Source organism: Acanthisitta chloris, unplaced genomic scaffold, assembly GCF_000695815.1.
Source record: "Acanthisitta chloris isolate BGI_N310 unplaced genomic scaffold, ASM69581v1 scaffold27882, whole genome shotgun sequence".
In the NCBI taxonomy this organism is placed as follows: domain Eukaryota; kingdom Metazoa; phylum Chordata; class Aves; order Passeriformes; family Acanthisittidae; genus Acanthisitta; species Acanthisitta chloris.
Window position 1 is genome coordinate 32,622 of NW_008659220.1, and position 2,543 is coordinate 35,164.

At 39.0% G+C, this 2,543-nt stretch overlaps 1 protein-coding gene across 1 annotated transcript in view; it reads right to left on the reverse strand.

Moving 5' to 3' along the window:
- Window positions 1–2,543, reverse strand: part of UBR5 (ubiquitin protein ligase E3 component n-recognin 5) — a 64,552-nt gene that overhangs the window by 26,551 nt on the left and 35,458 nt on the right. Inside the window, exons 22-23 of the mRNA XM_009069318.1 lie at window positions 1,887–2,013; window positions 262–413 (exon numbers count right to left, since the gene is read on the reverse strand). Of these exons, the coding sequence (XP_009067566.1) occupies window positions 262–413; window positions 1,887–2,013 (279 nt within the window). The remainder of the gene's footprint in view (window positions 1–261; window positions 414–1,886; window positions 2,014–2,543) is intronic.

Below are 2,543 nucleotides of genomic sequence, written 5' to 3' on the forward strand. Positions count from 1 at the left end.
GATCAGTAATGTAACTCAGCATTACAGAGTGCACTTCACACAGATTTGAGATCAGTGTTAGAAAGACACATACTGGATTTGGAAACAGCTGTTAAGTCTTCAGTAAACTCTTAAAGTTATCTCAGTGACCTCTTGCCACCTCAGTGGCATTAGACAGATTTCAGCCTGAGACTAAGATAAGTTATATTCACCTTGCAAGCCACTGGCTCCTTTATGAAATCTCTCCTTCTACAGTCTAATGTGAGGCATGAGCAGACTTACCTGGATCCATTGCAGGAGGATCTGGCACCCAGCTGGGAGGAGCTATTGGTGGAGAGACTGGGTCCTGGTGATCACTTGATGAAGCACCAGCTTCATGTCTACCCAATCCAGCAGCTCTCAAGGATCTTCTCATCATTTCCCTTAATCTCAAGCTGAATGCAAAACCAAGGCAAAAATACTCTAATTTCCATTTATAATTAGAACATTTTAACACAGAATTTTGCACTAGAAAAGGAAACCAAACTCTTCTGTTCTCCATTTTATTACAGCATAAAGAAGAAGGAGCCAAGAGGTATTTTTCATTACCATATGCCATTTACGTTGCATCAGAATACAATGGCCTTGGAAGAAGAGTCAGCTAGCAATGTGTCAAGGCAGATTTGAGCTGAGAACACACTCCTTGTCACCACAGCACTGCCTCTTGAAGGCAGAAGCTGATGGGCATTATCACCAATATTTGACATTCCTTTTACCCTACACTCATTGCTAGGGGTATTAAGCTACTGTTGCTACTGCTTTTTAAAATCTAACTACAAGAAGAGGTTAATGACAGAATAAAAAATGGGGCTTGAAAAAATTTCCTTTTAAAGGAGGTTATTTGTCTAAAGTTATTTAACATGAAAGTATCCCTTTACTGAGACTAGTCAGTCAACAATTGCAAGAAATTCTGTATCATCTTACTAGAGGAAAAGGTGGTAGGAGTAAGGTAGAAATCAGTGTCATACAACCACAGAGGTACAAACACAAAGGTGTTTTCTTGTTGGGCTTTTTCAAATGCAATTCCTCTTAAGATTAATGTCTCCCACAGCATGTGGGAGGGAGGCTTTAAGCCTTACCCTTATATCCTATATCAAAAAGATCACAGTGGTAAGGACTGTAGCTTGGGAAGGATAAAGACACCAATGACATCATGTCAATTGCTTTGACTATGGAGCTAAGCAAAAAATTGTACTATATCCTCAGCCAGAGTGCTCTGAACTGACTTAGAACACAGGACAGATACCACCAAATTCCCTCCAAGTGAGCACCACTCAGTTACCATCACAAAAAGAGGAAGAACATAAATGTCATCAGAAATTAGGATTCTGTCAGGGTCAGAAACCTAACCTTTAGAGCCACATCAATACGAAGGACTCTCACTATAACAGTGATGGCTTAGGATAAAAAGAAACAACTTAAGTTCTTCCCCAGTGGTGCTAGGTTGGTCTCAGTGTTATTCATCTGCTAAGTGACCACTCTCCCTCAAAAATTCTCTTAAAACAAGTCTGGGCACTACTAGAGTACTTCCATGATACTTAGCACTCCTTGGTAAAGAACACTAGACGTTATCCTCAAATTCCCTTTCCCAACAAGGAAGAGTATTTCCACTTCATAACTGAGTACACAAAGCATCAACCCTAGAAAACAGAATTAGTTTAGAAATATCCCACCATTAGTTTCCACACCTCTAATGGCTTAAAAAAAACCCACTAGAGCTCTAGTTTTTCTTGAAGACGGGAAATCTGACTTCAATCTAGCAACAGAGCACATTCTTAAACTAGACTGAAGAAAGAATTAATAACAGATTGATAATTAATACAGCAATTAGCATACAGAATGCAAGAAGAAAGCATTAGTCAGTTTACCTTCTGCTGCTTGATGATCCTGCCCTATTTCCTGGACCATTACTTGACACAACAGAGATTGCATTTGCAATAGCTTCCACAGCTGAGAGCCTTTCAGCAAACGTGTTCCTTTCGGAGCGCTCTGCTTCTGAAAAATCCACAAAAGCACCAGTGCTAAATTTCACTTGGAAAAATTGTAAGAAAGGAGCATAAAATATGAAATGCCAGTAACCATAGTATGTTTCCTGCATTTTTATTAGTTAATTTTTTTTACATTTAGAGGGACAGAGAAGGCTCATATATAAACTTATTTTTGGACAAGCTTAATGATGATTCTGACTGGGTTTGGTTTCCAAAAGGCCATCAAGGAAATTTAAGGCACCCAAATTCCAGGACTAGCTTTCAGTTTTCAGTATCATCAAGAGACAAGGACCTATCACACAGTTGATTACAGACACTAGCTGAGTCAAGGCTTCAAAAATAACCACAACCAAAACACAAAACAAAACAAAACTCCCAGACCACCATGAGAAAAAAAACCAAACAAAACAAACAACACTTCACAATGAACATCCACAAACAACAAAGCAAAGTTGTGGCTTGTAAGAGACACACTCTACATATGAACATGCTTAGAAAAACTGTGTTGTGAGTATAACAAGGCAGCACAACCAGTTT